General features: G+C 52.2%; 1 protein-coding gene across 7 annotated transcripts in view; it reads left to right on the top strand.

Annotated features, from left to right (window-relative positions):
• TRAPPC9 (trafficking protein particle complex subunit 9) overlaps positions 1-23,739 on the top strand; it is a 539,837-nt gene that overhangs the window by 421,656 nt on the left and 94,442 nt on the right. For all 7 annotated transcript variants that reach the window (XM_060287242.2, XM_060287245.2, XM_060287244.2 and 4 more), the window contains one exon: positions 11,500-11,590. In XM_060287242.2, coding sequence (XP_060143225.1) covers positions 11,500-11,590 — 91 coding nt within the window. The remainder of the gene's footprint in view (positions 1-11,499; positions 11,591-23,739) is intronic.

Genomic DNA, 23,739 nt, shown 5'->3' with positions numbered 1-23,739 from the left:
AGATAAAGCGCTGTAGATGGAAGGCTTTGAGAACCAGACGCCAAAAACTAGAGCGCTCAGGGGCTCACGGAGGGAACCTGGCATGCATGGTGGAGCTAGGCGTTTGTCTTCTGTACAGAGAGAAGTGAAAAGGTGGGGGGCCGCGGGAGGTGCCCTTCCCTCGGTGACCCCACTTCTCAGCAGAGTCAGGGTATAGTCAGCCGGCGCTGCTTGAGTGAGCAGAGTGTCGTAGCATGGAGGAAGGTGGCACCCACGCCGCGCCCCAGGCTCGCTGCATCCGTCACCTCTGTCAACTGTTCACACCTCTCTGGTCGGCGCCTCTCACGGTCCGCTGGGGAAACGGGATCTCAGCAGGGTGAGCTGACTAACCCTGAGTCCAGCCAGGAAGTGGTGCGGCCAAGGACGCACCCAGGGGGGGTGGCCGGCGGCAAAGCGCTTCCCCGCCAGGCCAGGTCCCCATGGGGAGCGTGGTGAAGGTGCTCATATCCTGGGGTGGGGAGGGGGCGGGGGGCGGGCGGTCGTAAAAGGAGGCCATTAGCGCTCAGTCCTGGCGTCTACGTCCTGGCACGAGCCAGGAGGGTCCTTTCTGGGCCTTGGGTTGCGGAGGCTCCGCACCTCCTGCGTGGAGCCACGCTGGGTCCTGGAGCCTTGGCTTCGTGCAGGGGCTCGTGCAGAGCCAGGCAGGCCTGGCTGGCACCCGTGGAGGAGGGGCACTGTGCTCGGGCACCCGGTGGGAAGGGTTCATCCTTCTGCGGGGTCTCATTCTGGGACTGGGGGGGCCCTGCCTCCCCAAGTTTCACGGAGACTGGGCCTCACTGGGAGCCAGGGCGCACGGCAGCACCTGCGAGTGTCATTTCCTGGGTGCTGCCCCCAGGGGTCCCACATGGTCCTCGGCACCGCTCAACAGCTCCCAGGGCGTTTCTCACCACGTCTTACTGATGCAGCTGCCTCTGAGTTCCTGCAGAAAACGGGGAGGAGCCAGCCCTGAACCCCCCGGCCTGCTTGAGCCCACAGTCCTTGCCTTCTAACGGGGTTATATTGACCATCAAAACTCTGAACGTGCTTTGAAAACTATTGAAAACGTACTAAAATGTCTTTGGGTTTCTCTCGTTTTAGCCTTGATTCTTTCAAGAAGCTGACTTCCCTATTTTGTGTTCGATTAATAATTCATGCTGCAAATCCTTATTGAATGCCTACCATGTGCCAGACACACCTGTCTCCTAGTTTAGGGATTGGAAGACTGTCACCAAAGGCGAATTTGAGTGAAGAGAATTAGCATTAAGGACATTCCCTCTCTCCCCACTTCCCCTCCTATCTGGTAATGACATCTGGCATGGGATGGATAGCAGACTTTTGCTATTGTAAACCTAAATTCAAGCAGATGGAAAGACCAAAGATTGAATTGGCTAATTATTTCATTATGCATTTTAATATTTTCTCAATATTTAGACTTCACAAAAAATTTGAGCCTAGTTTGACACCCACCGTAGTAATAAAAATGGCCCGTATGTGGCACGTAAGGCTGGACAGACGTGTTTTAAAGGAAACTGTGGCTCTTGCGGTAGGTGTGTGCACACCTGTCTGGGTCATATCTGCAACATCCAGATACGTGGCAGGGACACCGGGAGCTCCAGACCTACTCTGCACCTGGCTAACAGCCTGTACGTATGCTGTTTCCGTGTGCTGAGCCCTGGAGACGCCCCCAGTCTGTGGGAGGGGCAGACGCAGAGACGGACACTCACGGTGCAGCCCGGGAGGGCTGAGACAGCTTTCCTGCGGTAAGGACCGGCAGGCCTGGAGTATTCTAAGCACATTCCTGACACACACTGGGGACCTGAGTCGTCCCCTGTGACTGGTTGTACAGAATGCAGTCTGGGGCAGCAGGGGCCAGGTGTCTCTCAGGCTGTGCGGAGCAGTCGGGCTGCCCTGCCTGCCTCCTTGCCCCCTTCCCTCCTCCCCTCCCTTCCTGAAGACGAGGGGCCTCCTCCTTCAGGTCCTGCCCACAGCAGCCTGTGAGCATCGACCTCCAGGGCTCTCCAGCAGAGCCCAGCCTCCCTGCAGGCCGTGAAGATCTGTCCCTCCCAGTACAACCCAGCCGAGCTTTCAGGTCCCTCCTCTCGTCTGACCTCCCCCGCCACTCTGTGAAAGATGCAGGGCAGACTTTATTTTTATTTTTACTTTTTAATTTATATTTCATTTTAGTGTAGTTGATTCACAATGTTGTGTTAATTTCTGCTGTACAGCAAAGTGACTCAGTTATACACGTATATTCATTCTTTTGTATATTCTTTTCCACTATGGTTTACCCCAGGATATTGAGTATAGCTCCCTGTGCTGCACAGTAGGACCTTGTCGTCTGTTCATTCTGTATGTAACAGTTTGCATCTAGTAACCCCACACTCCCAGTCCGTCCCTCCCCCCCTTATAATAAAGGGCGGGCTTTATTACAAGGAGCCTGGTAACTGGCCGAGAGCCAACACAGTCCACGGGTCCCCGCAGGCTGCCCGGTGGGTCAGGAGACCCACCTCTGCAGGGACAGGGTGACCTCATGTGGAGGAGGTGGTGGAGGGCACCTGGCCATCCAGGGGCAGTGAGCACCAGGGGCCTAGTGGTGTTTTCAGCCCTGGCGCTCACTGGTTCTGAGGTGGGGTTTACACGCTGGCCCCGCCAAATGAGCTCATGAATTGAATACTGCTTGTTTCCCTTAGATTTACGATACCTGTCTCTTTTCTGTTTATCACTTCCATCATCATCACTGCTGTGAAAACCGCCGCTTGCACGGCTCCTGTGTGTCAGTTACTTAGTGTGTTGTCTGCGGGGCTGGGGAAGGGATGCCGGGCAGCGGAGCTGGACGTGGGACCGGCAGGCGCTCTGCCCCCGCCTCACCCCTCCCTGCCAGCCGCTGGGTCTCAGCCTAACCCCTCTGTTTCCCGTTCCTCCCAGTGTAGTGGGGGGAGGTGACGGTACCGCGAGGAGCCCTGTCGTGTGGCGCCTGCAGGACCAGCGCCCTCCCCGCCATCAGGCTTGCCCCCGTCACACCTGGGGCTCTCCTGTCCTTGCGCTTCGATCCTTATTCCGCCCAGGACGAAGGACTCCTCACAGAGACCTGTCCTGAAGCCCGCCCTCCTCCCTTGCCTATGCCTTGTGCCACCTCAGCCTGGTGACTTTGAAAGGGAATGCCCTCCTGAGTGCGTCCATATCGCGGGAGGAGCTTGCCTGGGGGTGATGTCGGTGGGGCTCCTGGGGGCGGGGAGGGGCGGCCTGCACAGAGAGGCCTGTCCGCGCTTTCCGGATAAACACGCCCTTGCTTTCCATTCTTCTTCTTTGAACCTTCTTCTTCCCTCCAGCTGCCACTGTTGGACCATTGTTACTGAAATTGGGAAACCTTAATACAGCCAGCTCTCCCGGAACTCTGTCAGTAGCAGGTAGTAGCCCCCGCATGTGACCCAGTGACCGTGTGCATTTGCCTTTGGGCTGGGACCAAAGATGCTGCATCGTTGGGGGCCGGAGCCCTGGCTCCGAAGGCCTGGCTCTGCTGTCTCCTGCGTCCAGCAGGGAGGTGGTGACCTGTCAGGCCCGTGTCTCCATCCGTTCAGCACCATGACGACCCCTGGTCCGGGTTGCCGGTTGCCGCTAGGGTCAGTTCTAACAGTTGTATCTGCCCTTCTGATCCCGTACCAGGTGCCAGACGGGATATTAGCACTTTCCCTCAAACCTACAAAACAGGTAATACCTACCCCTTTTTAAGAAGTAAATAAGTTGCTATAAAGCAGAAATTAACACACCATTGTAAAGCAATTATACCCCAAAAAAGATGTTTAAAAAAAAACAAAAAACTGTATGACCTAACCTAAAAAAAAAAAAAAAGAAGAAGTAAATAAGTAAATTTTGGAAATTAAGTAACTCACCTGAGATGGTGCTGGGAGCTGGAGAGCCAGGATCCCAGAACGCGTGTTATTTTCCTGTTGGCTGAAGTCAACCTGAAGTGAGGCCTCACCCTCGTGGTGCCGTCACGGCCCCTGACCCTAGGGTGTGTCAGTACAGGGGACACGCTTCCTGCTGGAAGACCCGGCGCTGCTCAGGCGACCCGGCCTCAGGTGAGGCTTCTCCTGGACAAGGGACGCTGGGCCAGACCTCCCCCACGACTGTCCCCTGGCATCCTCACCTCCACCTCTGCTGGGGCCTGCCTGAAAGGGGCTGGGTTGGCAGTTCTGACAATCACCCAGAGCGTCTGGTTTGGGGACGTATGGAAGCTGACCATATCTGTTTTCACTTTCCACGGTAATTCAGAGACGGAGGAACAAGCATCAGCATTGAAGCAGGTGCGGGTCGTCCTTTATGGTTGGCCTCACGTGTTCCATCTTCCACGGAGCCCTCTCTGCCCCCTCTGCCATCTGGCCCTGGCTGGAACTGCCCCTCCTCTGGGGTCCTGCAATTCTCAGTGCTTAACTCTCGTTTGGAATACTGCTTACAGAGCACAGGAAAGTTTGTTTTCTTCCCAGGACTGTCTCCCTTGCCAGGCTGTGCTGTTCTTGAGGTCAGGTGGTGTCAGCAGCTATTTCCTGATGACCTGCGATGTGCTGCGGTTTGCGCCCAGCGCCGGGGACACTGCGGTGAGCAAGATGGGGTGTGGACTCTGCCCGATGGGGCCCGAGCGCGTGCTCTCTTCCCCGCCCCGGTGCTGCCTGGAATCCTTCCATGTAGCTACTGGAACCTTTTGGTGACTCAGTGGTTTCCATTTGATTGACGCAGCCGATGGTCACCAGCTTGGTTGCACTACGCTGAGTGCTGTGATGAACGTAGGAAGGGAGTTTGCAACCAGCAAGATTCGTCTGAGTGGAAGCCCGTCTCCATTTCCAGGGGGCAGCCCTGCGCAGGCTGTCTGCGGTGGAAACAGATGCGGGAGACGCTAGGAGCAAGCTTGTTGTCAGCGCCCCTTCTCGCTTTCCTCGTTTTTGTTGCAAATCTCTCTTCAGAGAGCATTTCAGGGTTTGCTGAGATGCTTGCTGACCTGTTAGAATCCAACCCCATATAGGTTTCCCGACAAGGACTGGGTGCCCAGCTCAGCTGATCCCCACGAAGCTGGCGGCCTGGACCATCTGGGCTGAGTCTCTGCCAGGTGGTCTGGTCTGGTAAGCACGCGTCTCCCGCCTTCTGTCTGGAGATCGTTTGTAACCATCTGGCTGCTTTGAGGGTGAGGCAGAGGCTCAAGGACCCCAGTGGTACAGTGGGCCTTAGGTGCCGAAGAATCAGCAGCCCGGAGTGGGGGCTGGAATGTCTTCGGGGGACACAGAGGGCACAGAGTCCTTAATAACTGGGAAGGGGAGTGTGGCCGTTCTCTTGAGAGCACGGCTGCGCCCCCGAGGGGCTGCCTTCCCAGGGCTGACCCGGGCCGTGCCGCTGATGGTGCCGTGTTTGGCCTCACAGACACCAGTGGCCCTCTATAAATTCCAGAAGCGCAGCAGCGGCTGTGACGTCTGTCATCAGTCTGTACTTGGGGTCAACCCTGTAAGACTCTAGGCACGACGTCCTCAGTTTGGTTGGTCACCACCAGGACAGGCCACCTGGCATACGGCCACACCTGGCTTCTCAGCTTCCGAGACCGCATCCCCGCCAGTGAGGAGAATTTGCCGATAGCCAAGCCCTCCTCCCTTTAGAGACTGAGGCAGAGCGTTCGCTGTTTGCACCGGATTGCCTGAGATGGCCTCTCAGCCTCTCTAACTGGCTGCTGGCTAACTCTCACAGATGCTTCTGATGGAGCTCCGTCTTCTCATTCCCTGAGAGAAGTTAAGTATTTTTAGATAAGACTCCTTTAAAACAGTGCACTAGGTTTTTCTGATAGTCATGTTAGGAGAGAGAGTTCTAGCTAAATGAATTTTAATACAAGTAGCTCCCTTTATCGGTACAGCTGATTCCTTGATCATCTTCAGTAACATGCAGGGTTGCATCTTGTATTTGTCTTTAGGGAGTGAGTGTTTATAGCTGTGGATAATCCCTTGGTTAGGCCTTTAATCCTCATAGTGGGGAAGCCACGCCAGCCCAAGAGAAGCGTTGCTCCCGACCCTCGATGTAAAGTTGCCCTGGCCCTTTAGCCTTCAGGGGACGGAGGGAGTGAGGTGGGAGGGACACATATTTGATTCTCGACTCCCCCGAACCCAAGTACGTATACCTTGAAGTTACTCCGAATGGAATCAGGGTTTGGCTCACAGAGTGCAGATTTCAGGTTTCGCCGGCTCACGAGAGTGGGGGAGGACTTTTCCCTAGTGTGCAAAGCAAAGTTCCCAATCTGTGTGTGTGTGTGTGTGTGTGTGTGAGAGAGAGAGAGAGAGAGAGAGAGCGCACACGTGCACACGAGTCAACGTGCAGCGTGTTCATGTGGTTGGGTGCACGCTGGGCTTTTACACGTTCTGTGTACTTCCGGCATGACAATTATTGTGAGCATGTGTATCTTATATAATAGAATCATAAAATTACAGAGCTTAAGTAACAGCTAACACCTTATGGCACTTACTAGATGCCAGCACTGTTCTGAGCAATTTACCTAGATTTACTCAGTTTTTACAAAAACCCTGTGAAGTAGTTTTTATCCACAGTCCACAGATGAGAAACCTGAGGTCCTGTGAGTTTACCTAACTTGTTCCGGGTCACCCAGCTAGTAAGTGGCAGAGCTTGGGTTCTCATCCAGCTGCCTGGCTTCAGAGTCTGTGCTCTTATTAGCTCTGTGTTGGGCAAAAGAGCGGAAGAGCATCTGGTCTCTGCCAGGGCCTTCAAGTTATCCCCATTTTTCAGATGAAGCCAAAGAGACGTCGCGTTCCTCGGGCACGCTGCTGATTGGCACACCTACCCCACAGGGCTCTCTCCATGTTGCCTGCCCTCCATCCTCTGACTCGACTGTTCTCCCCCCGCAAGACCTGCAGCCCCGAACCGCGTGCAGACTCTCCCTGGCAGTTCGTGGCGCTGTCCAGGGAGCTGAGCCCAGACACTGGCGGCCCTGCTGGGATGAGAACAGCCCAGCATCAGCATTCTCAAAGTTCGTGAAGCAAATCGGAGGACAGAGTCATGGGAAAGAGGCTCATTAATCACCCAAAGCAGCCTTTCCATTAGCGTAATTTCTAGTTGTGACAATTTGCTAATTGATTTGAGCTGAAGTGGGGCTGGGCTAAGTCCCTGCACCTGGGGTTATCACTCCAGCGCTGGCACATGGGGCGCAGACAACCCATCTTCCTGGCGGGGGTGGTGCCAAGGTGCAGGCCTGCTCCTCAACGAGCTCCCCACTCCGGAACGCTCACCTGGGGGCCCGTTTAGAAACATCTGCATCCGCAGCTCTCACGGGCTGGGTCTCAGTAGACCGCTTATGACAACCGGGTGTTCAGAGCACGGTGCTGCACTCTCCTGTGAGAGGACCCAGGCCTGCCACCCGCCAGGCTGCACATTCCCCAAGGGAAGAGCTGACTGAACAGTCATTTCTTCTAGAGCATCAGGCTGGGTCCTGGTAAACTTCAGTCCCATACACACAGGCAGGATCTCAAAAACTGCTCCGTGGTTTTAAACGGTCCTTTGATTGCAGTGCATGACTGAATATTTCACCGCTAACGGGCTAGCAGAAAATGAAAGGGAAGGTATTTTATTAACTTTCTGCATTTTCCTAGCATCTGGCGTTGTTTTTAAGATTTGGAAGCAAATATCCATGGTTCCCAAGACTCGTAGAAGATTAACTGAGACAATGTGCATGAAAACATTTGTAAACAAAAAGGCTCTGCACAAATATTGATTAATTAAATGTAATTAACAATGATGGGTGACTAATAATACTACGGTATCATCCTTGCACAATAGGCTGGGCTTCTTAAAAGTAGGCAGGATCTCACCTGGTGGGTCTTCTCGTCCCCAGCAGCTACCACAGCCCACGCTGTAGGTATTGATACCCTGATGTGAATCCAGGCCCACCCCCGGCAGGGAGGAGCTCTGCACCTGGAGCTGAAGGGCTAAATTGGATCCTCCCTTCCTGGCTGTGTGGCTTAACATCCCCGAAGGGGTTTCCTCAACCTGAGGTTGCTGTGAGCACTGTGTGAGATGCCCCTTAGGTAAGTAGGTGCTCAGTGAGAAGCCCTGAGCATTGATGGAGCACCTCCTGTGTGCCAGGCGCAGTGCCACTGACGAGGGGCACGTCCCTTACTCTCCTGGGTTTGGAGCCACAAGCAGCCCTCTGAAGTCTGTCTTACTGGTTTGCAAAAATGAGCGGCCAAGCAGTCGTGACGGCAGAGCCGGCGGCTCATCAGCCCGGCAGGTTTGAGTCGGGGATGGCAGTGAGCAAGGGCCAGCCCGCACTGCGAGGCTCGCCACCTCTGAGAGGCGTGAGTGGAGTGCGGTGGCTCCGGGGAGCTCAGCCGTGGCTCTGAGGCAGGAAGTGGCAGGCGCAGGGGGCGCTGTGAGAGGGATGCGTGGCTCCTTGCGGGGAGCCAGAAGCTGCCTGTGGGAGGCTCCAGAGGCAGAACGAATGTGAGTTGGATGCACTGAGCTGGGCACTTGAGTTTTCTTACGTTCCAGGCGCACAGGGGTTGTCGATGATCATTACTTGAGGGTGTGGCTAGGAGACTTGCAAAGCCTGGTTGGCACCCACAGTGGTCTACATTCCCCCTGCTGCAGTGTCACCACCCCTGCCCTCCTAAGGGACAGGAGTATATCTTGGGGGCAAGAACCCATCGGCTGACCTGGAAACTTAATTGCTGCGTCCCAGGTGACTAGGAAGGGCTTGAAGCGGGGAGACAGGTACTTCAGCACCACGGAGAGCTCCCCGTGGGCCTCCCTCAGGGCTGGAGGAAAGAGGCTGGCCACCACGCGCCATGCTGGGAGCAGGCGGTGACTCTGCCCCTGACAGTGCTGGGGTCCTGGCCGGGCCCCGGCCCTGTGCACAGAGGATCCTCGTTTGTCCGGTGGGGATCACGGGTCCTGGCTTCCAGGTTTATTGTGAGGAATCGATACTGTGTTCATAGTAAAGTGTCTGAAAGTGTGGGCTGCAGTGTGGGCTCCAGGGTCAGATGGCCTCAATCCTACCACTTCCTAGCCGTGTCTGCTTTCTTGTTATCCCCATGGGCCTGAGTTTTAAAAATCTCTGCAATGGAAATAACAGTCCCTATTTTAAACCCACCACATACTCAATTTGAAAATAGTATTAAATTGAGAAGATACATGTTAAACACTTAGCACACAGCCTCTCTCATGGGACTCGCTTTGGAAATACTCCTTCTAGCAGAAATAATGATAGGAATTATTGTCCTCATCATCATTCTCTGTTGACCTCTTGCCCCCAACGCCAGAGTCCATGTGTTTAGGAAAGAGAAGCCGCTGCCATGTCCACTGTCCTCGCTATAACATTGTAACCTGGGCTCTAAAAGTGGCTGATAGAGCATCTGCATAGCTGACTGGTCAGCCAGGGTTGCATTCCTGTGTCCAGGCTCAGACACAAGACTGCTTTGGTGGCTCGTGGGGCTGAAGGGGAGGGGATGTGTGTGCAGGTAACTGGCTTTACTAGCTCAGCTGTATAATTTTATGGCTCATGTCCGAATACGGAAATATGCTATTGGAATGGTTTCCAAAGCCCCAGTGCCATTTGGCAACTTTGAAATTACTCACATCCTAACTTGCTCTTCTCACTAATCATTTCAAAGGCTCCTCATCCTGGCCATGTTTGTTAGGCACTCTTTCTGTTCTTCAAGCACCGGGGTGCGATCAGCCTCAAAAGCCTGGCATGATTTTTTTTTTTTTTAACAAGAGGGAGTAATATGCCATATTCTGAAGTCTTAATTTCATACAAGTGAAAATAACCCCCAGAGAGAGTCAGGAAAGAAAACAGAAAGAAACACACACACAGATGTGGCCCCTGCACCGCTTACCTGGGATGTTGACTCATGCCAGCATTCATTTAGTCATCAGCCAGTGTTCATGGAGCGGCCACGATGATGCAGACACTGTTCCAGGCCCCAGAATGAGGGCTCTGCCCTCGCCCAGCGGACAGGCGAGTGATGAAGCCAGACGATGGAAGACACACACATCTAGTGAGGGCTGCCGAGGGGATGCCGAGAGCCTTCGGAGCAGAGACAGTTCAGAGAGGCCTTCCTGGAGGAAGTGAGGTCTGCGGTAAGGGTTAAGGTATGAGTACAGTGAGGAGCGGGAAGAGGCAGGGAAAAGCATTTCCAGGCAAAGAGCACAGAAGGTGGAGGGTATGGAGTTCTGAGAGAGCACACTGTGTTTTGGAAGAATTGAAACAGGGCCAAGGCAGCCAAAGCAGGACCCGGGGCTGGAGAGGCAGGTGGGCGGTGCTCCTGAGCGTCCTGGACGCCAGCAGCTTGGCCTGTGCCCGGCCTGAGGCCCGTTGCCGCGTGCGGCCAGCTGGCTCTCCTGAGCAGCCCTCTTGTCTGAACGGCTCTCCGCGGATGCTCGGCTGGGCTGTTTGAGGGCTGGGTGTCCCTCTCTGGCAGGAGGGACCCGGGAGCTCTGGCCTTCATTCCCTCGGGGCCTTGGCACCCCTCGCTCCCTGCCCCAGCCCGTTCTACTCTGCCTGTGTGGCTTTATCCCGACCCGGCTGTCCTCGGGCTGGGCAAGTGCAACGGTCTGTTCCTATATTGTCATCTTTGTTGGAATGTGAGCCTCTCAAGTTCAAGGTTCACGTCCAGTCATTTCAGTGTCCTCAGTGCTTCTCACCATGCCTGTCTTGTTTCAGACACACTCTGTGTTTGTTGAATGCAATTAACTTGCTAATGGAAGAAAGTAATGGGATTTTCCCCCACTTCCTCAGTCACTAGAGAATGTCAGGAATGACGTTCTTCCCTTTTGATTGCAACCTAAGTACTGGGGCTTTAACGTATGTAGGAAAAGGGAGAGAGGTTTATAGATCTCTCTCTGAGGACCACACTGGCTGTTTAACATTAGCACCTTGGACACGTCTGTTTTCCGCCTTTCTAAACCTAATTTCTTCATCCACCGATACTTGCTGAGAGGCCGTATGACTTCCTCGATTATGAACTCGCGTGAGTCCGTTTGTAATAATATGTGTAATTACATCAAGATGTATAACAGGGCAGACGTGAAACTGGCATGAAACCGACACGTGTAGAGAGACGCACTTGGTTGTATCGAACAGTCAGCCACAGTTTGCATCCTTTTTAGGAAAAACAACCTTCCCTCTTCTTTATTTCCCCCAGCAAGAATAGCTGTTGGATTGAAATTATCCCAGTGGATTTCCCTTCTTCACGTAACAGCTCAATTTACCAGATCTGGGGGAGGGGAGGGGGAGGGGGGAGAGGCCCTTGCCACATTTACGTACCTGTTTCCCACACACTCAGGTGATATCTTGTGGTTGGTTACACCATCCCTGGAGAGCAGGGGGACGGTCACCTGCCGTGGGAGGTTTCCCGTCTGGGAGTCTGTGGAGAAACTTCTAGAACTTCTCCCCCTGGCCCGGGACTCGGAGGCAGCGGAGTTTTCCTTAACGCGGCTCACCCCTCTCTGAAGCGCACAGGTGAGGCGAGTGTGGAAGGACTCCTGAGCCAGCTGGTCCTGGAGCATCTGCAGCTGGCCCCTCTCCTGTGGGGTGAGTACCACTCGTCACCTCGGGGGCATGCGCTCCTTTTCTCAGAATGCGCAGGCTCGCGCTTGGCAGTGTGTGCGGACGTCACAGAGAGCCGTGGGGGGGAGGGAAGCTCACCGCCGGGCCGGCCTCTGCGTGTCTACCGAGCTCTGCCCGGGCACAGCCTCGTGAACGGGCTCGCTGCCCTCTGAGCACAGGTGTGGCAGTGACGTGGAGGGGCCCTCGGGGTCCATTCGCTGCGGAGTCTGCCGTCCTCCGTGGGGGCACTTGGTGTCCGCATGGGCGTGTCTTCTGCAGATGTTTCTGCATCTCCCGTGATGAGGGTGGTGCGCGGGAGCGAGGCTGCCGTTAGCTCGTCTCTCCCGGACTAGCTCGGACAGTTTGTTTGGTAAACACCCTAACTCAGCCTGGCGCTCAGCCCGTGAGCGATCGCCCTGAGGTGGTACTTCGAAAAAGGCATTTGAACGTTCGCTGCCCGTTGCACCTGGAACTCTCACCCCAGTCTCTGCCTTCCTAAATAGCGGCGAAACAATTTTGTTGAGAAACAAAGTAAATGTAGAATTTTTGTTGAAGTGGGAGTCTTTATTATCCTCTGGAAATGGTTCCATCATGTAATCTACGTTGGGTCAGATGCAAACAATCTTGTACGTGTGCCTTCTTCTCTTTACCCCAGAAACCATTGTAAATTAGTATCTGGTGTCTCATCTGCTTAATTAATTAGCTTGACCTCCCCCTTTGGCATGCTAGACACACAGGAAAATTATCCCAGGGGTCTGAAGAGAACAGGCCTTCCTCCTGGCGTTCCTGCACTTCCCCTTCAGTTTGTGAGAGCCCCTCGCGCTGCCCGGGGGCTGCCCACTCTGCTGGGCTCCCTACTCCCGCCCGTGAAGGTTGTTGGGAGTCCTGTGAGGGGCGCTGACACGGCAGCCGTGAGTGGACTGTGTGCTGCACCGGGGGCTCCTTCCGTGGAAGCCGCCGCCTCGCTGGTCCAGCCCGAGTGGAAGGAGGCGGGCGGTGTTTCTGCGGAATGTGTCACTGCTTGCACCTCTGGGGGTGTCCCTCGCTTTCCTAGTTTGGAATGTCTTGTCTCTTGATGACCCGGGCTCAGCCAGCTACTGCCACCGTTATGTGGCAGCTGAGGAGGATCAGACTCCCAGCCCCAACCAGCCCGAGGAAACACAGTGACACAAAACTTGCATTAAGGCATCATGTCAGTCAGAAGAAATTCCCCAAGGCCTCGGCAGTCTGGGAGTGAGCCCTGGAGGGTCTGACTCATTCCAGAGATTGGGGGTGGGGAGGGTACATTGGGAGAGGTCAGAGGCCCTTGCTGGATTTGCACTGGTCTCCTTGCAGGTGTTTTCCTTGTCGTGTGTCACATGCATACCAGTGTGTTGGCAAATAATGCAAGTATTAAAAGATTTTATCCTGGAGAAGATGCATGACGTTTTAAACAATAATACCAGGACCTGAAAGGCGTTTCTGCCAGGAGGTCTCACTGGCAGTGTCCGCGGTGCCAGGCAGCTCGGGGCTGAGCTTTTGGGCTCCCAGCAGCATCCCCGGCAGCCCAGTTCCTGCCCTTGAGGCATCCACGGTCTCCAGAAACAGTGCGTAGTATTTTCCTGTTCAGAGTGTCATTTAACTATTACCATATCTGGCTGCTTCCAAGGAACATCCTAGGTAGACTTTCCTGACTTAGATCAGTTTCCTAGCTTTCGAGTTATCAAGTCAAAAGACGTGCACGTATTTAAGGCTCTTGAGCTGTTCTGTCAAGTGACTGTGTGACTCTTGGTCATTGATCATGACATGGGCATTGTGGGAGTCTGGGTTTCTCGGGTGACTTTCTCACCCTCTTGTGAACGCAGTTCCAGGGTAGTGGCCCGTGAGGGAAGGCGGTGAGTTTCGTCTGCTTCCCTCCTGCCCCAGGCTGGCCTCCCCGGCCCACCGTGCGTGGGGTGGGGTCTTCATCCCTGGCCTCAGCACACGTCACCTCCTACCCTCACTGTCCCCTCTGCAGTGGAGCCGACATCTTGGAGCCACCAGCTCCTCACCCCATAACTTGGGCTGTCCTCCTGGTTCTTCAAAGGCAGCTTTCCACACCCTGGACTCTTGACCCTTCCACTAGCTCACTTCATGAAAGCAATATATTCTCACTGTAGAAAGCCAGGGGAAATCAGAAAAGTTGGATAGAGAAAAATTACCCTTTTCCCACATCCCCCCCCCAAAACAGTCTCTACTTCATTTCATTTGTGTGCATTTCTAAGTCTTTTTCCTGTCCCCCAACTTAAATTTTGTTCATAGAGATGATCATACTGTAGTACTTCTGTGTCCTTTTTTATACTTGACAAAACATAAGTATTTCCCATGTTATAAACATGTCTTAACACATGCTGTTTAAGTCCTCACCGTAATTTCATCAAATGGATACAAGATAACTTAGTACCTGCTCTGGTGTTTGGCTGTTTCTGTTTTTTGGAGGTGTTTGTTGTTATGTAAGTTACTTGCATTGGCTGTACGTAGAGCTTTCTCTGTGTTTTGGGGTCATTCCCTCAGCAAGGATACCCTGAAATTGTTAATACTCTAGGGGGTGGCGGCAGAGAGCACAGCCGTCAGGTTTGCTGCGTGATGGTGGTTACATCACGTGCCACAGGCAGACCTGTGGATGGCACAAACCCACCACGGGTCTCAGTCCTGTCTGCTGCTTCCTCATGGGGCAACTTCTGTGGACGAGTCAGCAAGTTCTCTGGGCCTGGGTTTCTTATTTGTAAACTGGAGATGCTGAGGGCCCCAAATCCTGGGCGAAGGTTTGAAGAGATGCCTGTGACCTTGCGAGAGTGCGTTCCTTCCCTCTCAGTGGGGATGTGGGCCTGGGGCGGTGGGGACCACCAGGACTGATGCTGTGTGGTGGTCGAGGAGGAAAGGAAGCTAGATTCTGGGGTGGATCCAGGACTGCATGCGTTCTTTCTGCGGAGCATCCCAAGGCAAGGCAGGACCGGACAGGACAGAGCCGCGGCAGGGCTGGGGAGGGGCCTGGGACGGGACCCCGAGTCGGCTGCCTCCTGTCTCTGTCCATCCGGGAGCAAAACTGCGAGCTGGGGAGGCTGCACCTCCGGGTGGGAAGACGAGGCTGGGAGGGTGACAGAGCCCTCTGGGTGAAGAGTGGGCTTCCTGACGGCCTGCTTCGAGGTCCAGTTCCAGTCGTTTCCATGGATACTGGGTGGTGGTGACTAATGGGCTAAGCCGTTTCCCATGATGATTTGATCGTCCCACGGCTGTGCCCCTTCTCCCTTCTTCAGCTGACAGCTGAAGCTTTCCTCTTCATAGCTTCGTGGTGCCTGGTCTGTCCTGTCCTTCATCCACAGCCAGTGAATACCAGTCAGGTGTTGGCTCCATCTTGGAGGGGATGCTTTCAGTGCACAGCCTCCAGATCATCACCGAGCAAAGCCCCAGGTCCAGGGCCGAGCTGTGATGTGTGGGCAGCACTTGTAGGCACGAGGGTAACGCCTGTCAGGGAAGCAGCGGCCACGTGATGCCTCGTGTGAGGTCACCCACTGCCCACCCTCACATTTGGGGAGCGTGACGCCAAACTCTCCGTGTGGTTCGTCCGAGCCGCACGAGTCTTGAGGTCATGATTACTGTCCCCCTTTTACAAATAAGGAAACAGACTCATGGGGTTTTTGTTGCTTCAAGTTATGTGGAATACGTAGGTTCTTGGATTGAAGGATTTGTCCATCTGCACCAGGCACTGTCCCAGGTGCTGGGGACACAGAGGTAAGTTAGACTTGATCCCGGCCTTCCAGACACTCCTGGTCCGATGCAGGCAGGGGGCCCAGGTCACTCAGCAGACCGTCCCCATGTAGCCTGGTGCGCTTGCCAGGTGGAAGCTTGGCAGGTGTCCTGGACGTGGAGGCCAGAGGCAGCCCTGGACCCCGACACTGACCACCTGGTCAGTCTCAGAGGAGCCAGCACTGTGCTTGGGATGAGGCACGCAGCCCGCGGAACCAACGGAGCTCACGGGCCTCCCTGGGGACAGAACCACCTGGAAGGCGCTGTGGGTTCATCACGTCTGCGCGTTGCTCCGTCTACGTCAGTGGCCCCTTCTGCACTCTGCAGCTCCGTTCTGGAGTCTGGATCCCGGCGCGCCAGGCAGCCAGACTGTCCTGTGCCTGCGGTCGGGCTGCATCCCGCCCTCCTGGGACTCTGCGGGGAGACGCGGCCCAAGTGCTGCAAAATGTCATTTCATCAAACTGGGTGACGTGGAGGCCTTGGTGGGGGAGACGGTTAGTTTGTTTCTAGCGTGAGATTCGTGAGGACCGATAGCAATACTTGTATCTTGGGTGCGTGTGGCGCAGGCCTCCCTGGCAGGTGAGCTGCCCGTGGGCACCCGCCTCCTTCCCAGGGAGCTTAGCAATGGCGCTGGGCTGTGGATTTCTCCCCCACAGGCTACGTCTCCAGACAGCTGCTCCCGGGCCAGGGTTAGCACTCAGGCCCACGGACCAGGCTGGGTCTGCTGGGCCAGGTGAATCGGGTGGTTTTAGTGAGTCCCAGCGGCTGGTCAGCCTGGTCTGAGGACCCCGCCCTGAGGCCCAGCTGTGGTGAATGGCCATCTGATCTGAGGCCCAGCTGGCCTGGCAATGGGTGCAGGGAAGCCAAGGGGCTGAGTCACCGTCCCTTTGGCACCTTTGCCAAATATATATATATGTATGTAAATTGATTTTAAAAAAAGGAAAAATAATTTATACAGGATATAAAAAAGGAAGGAAAAAAGCTGAAAACAAAAAGCCCATCTAAAATGTATGGACACCAAGGGGGGAAAACGCGGCGGGGTGGGTGCTGGTGTGCTGAACTGTGACATTGGTATTGACGTGTATACACTGATGTGTATAAGATGGAGGACTAATAAGAACCTGCTGTGTAAACAAACAAGCAAACAAAACAACTAATACTAAACTTTCTTTGGGTTATTTGTGTGGAAATACGTTAATATAAATGTGTCAGACATTACATGAAATTTCTAAATATCTTATATGTTCTGGTGTAATGTTGTAGGTCATGATTCTAGTTATTACTTTAAAATGTGTATCTCAGAAATAACTAAAAACAAAACAACAACAACAACAACACAAAAACCCATACAAAGAAAAAGCCCCAGGCCATGATCCCCCGCCAGGGAATGACCCTGTGGGACCAGCCAGTCCCCTCCTGCCCTTTCGTTGGTGGGTGGCAGCCCTGCCCTGGGCCCCTCCGTGCCAGGCCTGTTCTGTGAGCTGCCTTCCCCCTCCTCGCAGCCACTGAAGGCAGGCACCGCTGTCTGTCCGGAGCCCCGAGAGCCTCGGCTGTGCTGGGCCCTCCGGCGCCCCAGAGCCTGTTCCTGCCCTTCTGCAGCACCTCTCCTCTCTCCTCTCCCCTCCCACCACCCGCTCGACCCTGCCCCCCATTCTTCTATTTGGTCCCAAGCATTCTAGTTTTAAAAGCACGTTTGGGAGCCTGCTTTATTGTGATCATCTTTCCCAAAAGAATAGCTGCATTTGGGGAGCATTTACTGCATGCAGCGTGTCCAATAACTCTGTCAGCTCATTTATTCTTCATAACTACCTGCTGGAATAAGCATTATTCTATGTTTTATGGAAGAAACTGCTGAGTGAAAAGATTCCATGACTGGTCCCCCAAACTGCTATTCCTGCCCCCAATCTGCTTCCTGCGACCTGGGGTCCTCCCTGCAGCCCAAGTGACCATCCCAAACGTGACCCCCCCAAACGTGACCCCGATGATGTCACTCTTAAACACTTAAAACAATTCCTTGGCTCCCATTATCACTGAGGATGGACGGGAGCGTCCTTAATGAGGCTTAGAAGTCCCTCCCCAACCAGCACGCCTGCCCCTCCAGCCTCCGTCCCCCGTCTCTCTGGGCTCTCCCAGCGCCATCCTCCCCGCGGTGTGCACCCCGGGCTCCCTCCGCTGCTCTCCCTTCTGCCAGGAAGTTGCCCTCTCTCCCAGGCCTGTCCCTGTGCCCTGTGATCTCTCCTAGTCCTGTCTTTCCTTCTTCGGTCCTCCTGGGAAGCCTTGCTTGCTGCCTACACCTCCATGCCGTCACACCCCACCACCGAGCTGCACGTCCTCCTTTGTGTCCCCTCCTCAAGTTCTCGTGGCCTGTAGATGGTGTCCGCCACTCCCAGTGAGCACCCTGGGAACAGACCGCATTGACCGCACCCGCCGGGTCTCGATGTTTGCTGACCGCGTGGAAGAATCGGTGGATGAAGGCCATCCTCCTCACAGGGTCAAGGCCATCCAAGTCCTAGTCCTTAGACGTCCTCCTTCCACATGACTTAAATGCACATGACTTCCGTGGTGACGTGCCCAGGTACACTTAGGCAATCCCTTCTGGCTGGCTATTAATGGTTTCCAGTTTTTCCATTCATAAGACTAAGGTGGACATTCTTGGCATCTGCCCTTCTGCCCCCGGGTCAGTCCCAGAGGGCCAGTGTCCAGGGCAGGGTTACTGGTGCTTTGTGAAGGCATTGCATGCTTGTGGCCAGCTTGGCCTCCAGGGCGGCCGTACTGATCCACACTCCCCCTGGCAAGGAGAAAACGAATTCACCACGGTCACTCTGGATCCTCTGTGACGCAGCAGCCGGGAGGGCCAGCTCCACCCCAGGCGTGAGGGGCCAGGCTGAGTGAGGCCCAGCCCTGCCCTTGTCCTACCCCCGTGCCAGGAACCCAGGCAGCCTGAGTTGGAGTTTGCTTCTGGGGCCCAAGAGTCAGAACAGGGGTTCTGGTCCTGGGCCAGAGGGTATGTCTCTCTGAGCCAGGTCCCTGGAGAAAGCTCAAGGACAAAGGACAGCATGTAAACCAGGTGGACTGAGTTTCCCTCAGTCCCCAGCTCCTCCAGCTGAAATCACTGTGCTGGACCCCTCAGCGCTCTGCTTAGACATCCTCCCGTCCCGGCAGGAAGCCTTCGCCTCTCAAGTTCCCACCCCACGTTGTCTTTGCCTATTCACTTGTCTGTCTTGCTCCCGAGACTGGGAGCTCCGTGTGGGCAGGTTAAAGGAGGTGCTCAGTAAGCTTCCTGCATCCGATTGAGAGGGACTTGGCCTGGGGGGAACAGGTGCACATACCAGACCTGCAGCCTCTGGCCTCAGGGACAGGGGTCGTGGGCGCCCAGGGAGGCCCACGCCTGCGACTGCCTTGGGGCCCCTTTCCTCGGAGGGAAGGTGACAGGTGGACCTGGAAGCAGTGGCGTGAGGGTGCTGTGGAGAAGGGGGTCCTGCCCAGCCTGGGAGCTGGCCGATTCCCACCAGCTCTGCTGTGGGTGTTCGTTGTTACTCTGGCCTCCAGTGAAGGCCATGGGAGATGCTTCGTCCTTCTCTTTCTACAAAGGGGGGCCGAGAGGCTTTCCATGATGGGAAGGACTACTGCCCCAAAATGGATCCTCTGTGTGGCATGCGGTCAGTGTTAGTGTGATTTGCTTATTTTGTGAAGATAAAACGTGCACAAACTGTGTATTTTCCTCCTCGGGTACCACGGGAGAGCTTCCTGCCACTTTCCCTTCTTACTTAATGACATAGGCTGGGTCCAGCCCCATTCCATATTGCACGCAGAGCTGCCACAGTCTTCTTAACCACAGCGTGAGATGTATCATAATTTATTTACTCTGTATCTTTTGATGGGCCCTTAGTAATCTTTTGCTATTATAAATGTGGTAGCAACAAATACCCTTGTAAGTATGCCAGTCCTCCCAGGAGTGAGTCAAGCTGGAAGATACTTATTTAAATTTAACAATCTCTTTAAAAACAAACAAAAAAACAAAAACTTTGTTTTTGTACCATACTCAGACTTTCCTCATTTAGAGTACATTTTTAAAAAATTCTCTTAATGCTTTCATGGGCTCGGCTGTTTTAACATTTAAATCTTTTATTTATCTGGAATTTATTAAGGTGTGAAGAGTGAGGCATGGATCCACCTTTTCTTTTTCCAGAAAGCTATCTAGTTATCCCCAAGTCACTTAATAAATGATCTATCTTCACTAATAAGCAATGCCATTTTCTCATATGTTTAGGAAAATCTTGGGATTCTCTTCCATTAATCTATCCATGGGCCAGTATCACCCTTGTAAGTATATTATGGGTTTACAATATATTTTAATATTTACTTGGGTAATCCTCTTCAATGTCATTTTCTTACATTCATTCGTTTGTTTATTTAAATATTGTGGTCAAAGCACATAATACAAATTTGCCATCTTAACCATTTTTAAGTGTACATTTCAGTAGTTGTAAGTGTATTTGTATTATTATGCCAAAGATCTGTAGAATTTTTTTATCTTGTAAAATCAACCCTATGCCCATTACACATCTTTCATATTTATTTGTATGACTTCAGAAAGAGCTTGTATAGCTCATTTTGTTAAAAAAGAAAACTTATATAGGTATTTAACTGCCTCTTTAATGGAGGGTTTTTTCCCTGTTTTTGCTTCCTCTTTTATATAAGTTTGCTTCTTCTTCTTGTTTAAGTGAGCTAACACATGATCTACTTTCTTCATTAATTCTATCTCCCTTCTCTTTTCTAATTCAGTGATTCTTCTGTCATTATTAGTTTCTCCTTTCTGCCTTATTTGGGCTTATTATATTATTTTTTCCCTCACTTACTGGGTTGGGCATTTAATTCATTCATTTAGATTGTTCTATTATTGGTATAGTTTTATGGGGCTATGAATTTTCCTATGATTACTGCTTTAACCACATTCTGGCATTTACATTTTTCATGTTTGATATTTTTAGGCATTCTGCGATTCTAGTTTGTTTCATCTTTATCCTAAGAGTTGTTTAAAACATAGTTTTTTGCTTGTTTGTTTTTTCTCATTTTGTTATGACTTTCTAATGTAACAGCAGTGGAATCACTTTAGTACTATTCTCACCTCTTAGAATTTACTGAGATTAGTTAGTTTACTAGTTAGTTTTTGTTTTTTGGATTTTTTTTTTATGACTACTCCATGGACATTTAAAAGGAAGCATATTCCTTGTTTTAAGTGTATTGAGTTGAAATGTATCACTTAGCTATACCTTATTAATTTGCTTAGGTTTTTTAAGATCCTTACCTATTTGATCTACCCATGGACTTTGAGAAGTGAATTACAATTACTGCTAACATGGGTCCTCTTCACCCTGATGGACTTCTGTCCATCGATGTGATAATGTCTGTCCTGTAATACATGCAGTGTGAAGGCTGATGGTCTTTGGTGCATAGATGTCATAATTATTCTCACTTTGTTGTGCCTTTTACCATGTAAAGTGCCTTTCTGTGGCTCCTCTAATGTCCTTTGCCCTTATTTCAATCTGGTCTGATACTGTAGCTCTCATCCCTCCTTTCTTTTGGTTTGGCCCTGATGTACCTTTGCCTCTTGTTTTGTTTTAAACATTTGAGAATTCTTTTTCCCCCTGTGTGGTTCTCTTAGATGAAGCATAGAGTTGAGTTTTGTTTGTGATCTAACTTCATTGTCTTTTTCATTAATAAGTGGGTTTAGACCAGTTACATTCCTTGATATGGCACATATGTTTGGTCTTATTTCTGTCATGTATTCTGTTATGCTTTTTATCTTGACTCTTGTGATCTGTGTCATCTCGGTTTTATTTTGTGTGATGATTTTATTTTTTCTTCCTTTTCCTTTCTAAGCTCTCCTGCTTCTCTTGTCTGACCTCCGCATCCCCACATCACCTTCTAAGGCCTTACCTGCTTTAGTTTTCTTCACAATTCTTCTTATTCTCTGAAAGTTCATTACATATACAGTTTTTTTGTCTTATTTGTCTCTCCACCCCTGCTAGAGTATAAGCTCCACAGAGAAAGAATCTGCCCTTCCCTGTATTCTTAGAACCTGGAACCGTTACCGGAACATTTTAGTGACAGCTGAATACATATTTGTGGAAGGAATTAATAATGTAACCTTCACAGTCTGTCTCTGAAGTAGGTAGTGTTATTCCTGTGCTTTAGGGGAGGGAAATGCAAAGCGTATGCAGGGTTATTCAGCCTGTGAGTGGCAGAGTGAAGACCAGCGCATGGTAACTATGATTCGAAAATCCACGTTTTCCCCATTATTGTGCCTCCCAGAATCATATAATGAGCTAGTGGCCTACAGCTGGATTGGAAGCCTGGGTCTGCTGACTTCTAACCAGAAATTCCACAGTACCATAGTCTTTTAGAAGTAAAGATAAGCAAAAGGAAAGAAGGAAGGAAGTTATCATGTTATTACTCACAGACTTGCAGGAAAGTTGCACGTATAGTGGTTAGAATTTTTTCTGAGCCATTTTAGAGTCACTGCACCATCGTCCCAAATTCTGTGTATTTCCTACAAACAAGGACAGTCTCTTATTTGACCACAACACAGCCATCAAAATCAGGAAATTAGCGTCCGTTCTACCATCCAGTACTGAGACCCATTCAAGTTTTGCCAGTCATCCCAATAGTGTCCTTGGTTCCTAAAGGATCTAGACGTGGTTCAGAACCACTGTTGCCTTCAATTGTTTCATGTCTCTGGTCTCAGTCGATCTGCAACAATTCCTCAGTCTCTCTTTGACTTTTTTTACCTTGGTGCTTCCAGATGTTACCAACCAGCCATTGGTGGAATGCCCCTCAATTTGGGGCATTTGGGTGATGTGTCCTCATGATTAGATTCAGTACCTGTGTCTCTGTCAGTAGTCACAGAGGCAGTGCTGTGTCCTTCTTGCACCTGTCAGGTGGCTCGTGAGTTCTGTTTGTTCCACTACCAGTGGTGTCCACCTCGATCCCTTGACAAGGTGGTGTCTGCCAGCCTTCTCTGCGATCAGGTTTCTTTGTTTCTCTTGGTAATCACTAAGTATTCTGTGGGAAGGTGCTTTGAAACTTTGTAAATACCGATTCCTCCTTAAACTTTCCTTGGTTCGTTTACTCTGAGTGGATTCGTCATTTCCTCTTTTGCTCAGTGGGTTAAAGTATGTGACTGTCATTATTTATTTTGATGCACAGTGGGAGCTCTTTCAGGCTGACTTCTGTGTCTCTCGACACGTCTCCGTCGTTCCCTGGACACTTCCTTGCTTTCTGGTGCTAGGTATCCCAGATTCATCATGAACTACAGCTGTGACAGCATCCATTTTCCCCAAGAAGTCTTGGTTCCCTTTAGTGAAGATCATTATTTAGAAACCAAGACGCAGATGTGAGAATGGTCATTCCTACTGGGCGGGGCGTTGCTACTCCCTAGCCTCAGAGAACACAGCCAGGGAATATACATGTACACATAACTATAAATACACACGCGCACGCTCAGCGTCTCTTTCCGTGCGTACGGACGGCTACCAGTTCTCTCTGATAGCTCTAATTCCAGTCCAACATGGCAAAGCTCCTTCAGGTTTTGTCCCCTTTCCTCAGTTGTACCTCACTTCCTTGGCATTGGGAGATTGGCTTTTGTTATCTCTAATGTGATTACCAATTTGTCAGTCCCCCCACTGTAACCAGTCTTCCATCTCTGCCCCAACCCTCCCCCACTCTCAGCATGTCAACCTCTCACACTGCATGGGGCGGATCCCACATGGGGTGGCTCTGCTGTGCAGATGCCCTTCGCCCTCTCCCTGGTCCCCATGCCCCCCTGTCCCCACTCCCTTTCTGGTCTCCCATACCCCCCTGCCCCCAACCCCTCCCTCATCCCCCTGGTCCCCCAGGTCCCCCCTGCCCCCACCCCGTGGCTTCGGAACTGGATTTTCCAGGAGGGGTGCCCGACATGAGGCCCTGCCTTTGCCCATGGCCCTCCCTTCCTCGCTGTCCCTTCACACCCTTTCCTGGCTGGTTCCCTGTTCTTATTCTCTGGGCCCCGTTCTCCCCTCTGTCTTCCATCCCCATGGTGGCGCTTTCCGATTCCCCTATGAGGATCTGTGCCTGTCTCTCATGCTCCATGAACTCACGGGGACGAGGTCCAAGTTAACGTCCATCTCCCTGTCTCCAGGGCCTGTTCCTTATGTGACCCAGAGGAGGCACAAGGCAAATGCTTGTTGAGTGACTGGTAAATACTAAGCCTTCAACAAACGCCTGTTCTGTGAATGAATGAATGAGAAACAGTCTGTCCCAAAGGAGTTCACGGGCTTGTTGGGGAGAAAGGGTGTGTTCCTACTGGACAAAGATAGATGGGCCAGAAG

This window comes from Globicephala melas, chromosome 17, assembly GCF_963455315.2.
Source record: "Globicephala melas chromosome 17, mGloMel1.2, whole genome shotgun sequence".
Classification (NCBI taxonomy): domain Eukaryota; kingdom Metazoa; phylum Chordata; class Mammalia; order Artiodactyla; family Delphinidae; genus Globicephala; species Globicephala melas.
This window is presented reverse-complemented; position numbering and strand designations above follow the sequence as displayed.